Source organism: Cydia splendana, chromosome Z, assembly GCF_910591565.1.
Source record: "Cydia splendana chromosome Z, ilCydSple1.2, whole genome shotgun sequence".
Classification (NCBI taxonomy): Eukaryota; Metazoa; Arthropoda; class Insecta; order Lepidoptera; family Tortricidae; genus Cydia; species Cydia splendana.
In genome coordinates this window covers 20,409,895-20,413,047 of record NC_085987.1, presented here as the reverse complement: position 1 = coordinate 20,413,047, position 3,153 = coordinate 20,409,895, and the positions used below count along the sequence as shown (strand labels likewise).

Sequence of the window (3,153 nt, the reverse complement as noted above, 5' to 3'; positions counted from 1 at the left end):
AAAAACGTTGTTTTTATAAATCAATTTAGCCATTTGTCACTGACTGTCATCTCTGTGGTACTGAGATTGCCAATCGAGCAGTTTGTAAGTACCGCCTATCGCGGGGTTGTTTGCGTTGGGTCATAATTGAGCGGACAGAATACTTCCATCTATAGCATTTCGCTGATAAATTCAAATAAACTCGAGATACATTGCAGACCTGCTCAACGTCAGAAGCGCCCTCCAGACTATGCGCGTGAATCGCGGGCGAAGCCGCGAACGCGAGTGTGGCGCCGATTTCGCAGATTGTTCACGCCTTCGCGGATTGTTCTCCGTTTTTTGTCGGTATTTCGGCCCGCGTCAAAGGAGACGCGAAGCGCGAACTTGCAAGACTCCACATTACACACTTTATTTTATTGGCATGTTGTTGGCTATCTGTTGACATTGACAAGATAAATTGTCATAACATAACGTTCTATATATGGCGGCTAATTGGTTTGATAGTTTCCTGTGCGTTTTAATAAAAATGGAAAAGGATGTTCAAAATGTTCATTGGACCAACCAGATAGAGCTGTTGTTTATCCAGCTCTACCAGGCTGAGCCCATTTTATGGGATGTGTCGTTGAGTGACTACAAAAATAAATTACGCACATACGATGCGTGGTGCAGGATAAGTGATATATTGGAAATACCAGTAGAGAAACTTCAACAAAAGCGAAATTCCCTATTATCCAGCTACAGGGCCTACAAACTTAAAGTGAAAAAGTCGATAAAGTCCGGGGCCGGTGCGGACGAAGTCTACAAACCATGTTGGTTCGCGTACGAAGTTATAGATAGCTTTTTAGGTGACAAGGATACACCAAAGAAAACAATAACGACGGTAAGATAATCATGTTTATTTTAACGAATACAATAAGTAGTAAACTCGTCTCTGATTTGTGTGGCGTTAAGAGGAGATCGGCGTGGTATTTGCCGCATATTGCGAACGGCACACGTCGTATCGGTTTCGTTTCTCCATGAGCCTGGTTGGATGAGAACGTCGTTCCAGTCATATTGATCAATTGAACCTGGGGGCGTGTAGATATGCGACGATGTCCTGCTACGCCTCAAGAAATTGTGTAACAATATGCAAGTTAATGTTACATTAAAAAGCTTTCTCTGGTTGCAATTGTATAGGTTTTTTGAAAACCCGAAATTTGGTAACCAGTGTACCAAAAGCGTTCTCTACTGTAACACGAGCACTTGACAATCGTTGGTTGAATATGCGTCGTGGATTTCCACGCTCAAGGTTTCCGGGATACGGTTTCATTACATTCTCCGAAAGAGCAAATGCTGCATCAGCCAAGAACACATAAGGCACATCTTTATTTAATCCGGGCAATGGATGTAGTGGTGGCAGATTAAGTTGGTTGTCGCAAATCTTTTCCCATAACATGCAGTTTCTAAATACGCCACCATCACTGATTCGACCTTGGCAGCCGATGTCAGCAAAAGTAAAATTGCACTGACTGTCTACTAGTGCCAGGAGGACAATACTGAACGTTCTCTTGTAATTAGAATATTCAGATGTCGAGTTAATTGGGCATTGCAAAGCAACATGCTTGCCATCTAGAGCCCCGATGGCCCGAGGAAATTTCAATGAATAGCCTTTTGAAATTTCTAGCCATTCCTCGGGGCATGAAGGAAGCTGCAAAAAAATAACATTAATAATATTAATTTATTTTTCTAGGAGGACAAAGAAAATGTGAATAAAGAAAATGAAGAAGAAAATCTTCAAAAATCACCACCAACTCAATCTCAAACTATCAGAAGGAAACAAAATCCGCCGGAGCTTCTGCATGCAGGCCGTATGGTAGAAGAAGCCCTGAGTACCTTTAACACAACTATGAAGCATTGTGTTAAAGATACTCAGGATCCAGACGACTGTGATTTATATGGCCAACTTTTGGCCAAAAGGTTGAGAAAGGTTGAGAATGATGCATACAATAGATGGTATGTTCTTGACCTGTCCTCAAATAAGACAAGTTAACCCATGGTCATCATCATCACAAGCTACAGCTACTTCCACAATGCCCCCCTCATATTCTAATCCTTTCACTATAATTTCCAACAACACACTCCCTTCCAGGCCTCAAAACGATGTATCAATAGATAAACCTTTCAAGCCTATAATAATTAAATCTAGTAAAATCATTCGTCCTCATACAAATCCATTCTAAATATTAAAGTCACCCAGTATCAATCTAATATCAATATTGAACTTACAGTACCGGCCAATTATATATATATCACCTCCATGTTTTTTCAGTGGAACCTTTTTTAAATTTGTAAGTGATTTCCACCTCACTACTGTAAGTAGGTAGTCTAGTAGCATAGAGTAATATAAGTAAAGAAAGAGTGGTAACTCCATACATCAGTTTTCTTACCAAAACGCGAATTATTTCGTAGTCGACATCTAGTGTCAAGTAGCAGAATTTATCAGTACTGCTAGTTGACTAACTAGTAAGTGCTAGTAAACTAATGCTCAATTTTCAGCTAATATTGTAACCGGATCAACTGGAAGTCTATTTTCAACTCCTTCTGCTTATAATATTAGTTGTAAATTGTTTTAGTAGTACATTTTTCGTCAGTAGCGACACTTGTCATCTGGTATCAAGTAGCGGTACTGTTTGTTCCGCTACTTGACGTTAGATGTCGACTACGAAATAACTCGCGTTTAGGCAAAAAAACTGATGTATGGAGTTACCACTCTTTCTTTACTTTAATATATATTACTCTATACAAGTAGCAGTCCTTTGTGCGAGCGATGAGAAAAATTGGTCTCATGTAATGGTTTTACATAGTTTTTTTTATAGAGTAGGTAACTTAATTTTTTGTTAGAGGATTTTTAATTGACCGGAGCGTAGCGAAGGTCTACGTTTCGACTGGAGCATTTTGCTTTTGTATGTCCGGATGTTCTCCTCTACAGGTCGCAATGCTTAACCGAATCTCGTGAAATTTTGTGACTGGATTCTATGTCTAAATAAAATTTTTTTGTCCGTCCGGTTTTTTGAATTTTTTTTAAATGGCGGAGTCGTGATAGCTCGCGCCTAAACAAATAGTGGTATCGGTACCATACGAGTGTTTTCTTTTTGAGATATGTTTATAGATTAAATGGCCAAAAATTCAGAAAAT

At 39.4% G+C, this 3,153-nt stretch overlaps 1 protein-coding gene across 1 annotated transcript; it reads left to right on the top strand.

Moving 5' to 3' along the window:
• Window positions 1-406: 406 nt before the first annotated feature.
• Window positions 407-2,471, top strand: LOC134804880 (uncharacterized). The gene is made up of 2 exons (XM_063778187.1): window positions 407-859; window positions 1,709-2,471. Exons 1-2 carry the CDS (start codon window positions 461-463, stop codon window positions 2,006-2,008), a joined length of 699 nt encoding a protein of 232 aa, XP_063634257.1. The 5' UTR covers window positions 407-460; the 3' UTR covers window positions 2,009-2,471.
• Window positions 2,472-3,153: the final 682 nt, after the last annotated feature.

Bases quoted from the DNA above. Each gene is read 5' to 3' on its own strand.
- LOC134804880 (XM_063778187.1), top strand. From the start codon at position 461: ATGGCGGCTAATTGGTTTGATAGTTTCCTGTGCGTTTTAATAAAAATG. The intron at 860-1,708 runs GTAAGATAATCA...TTATTTTTCTAG, and splicing joins CAAAGAAAACAATAACGACG to GAGGACAAAGAAAATGTGAA.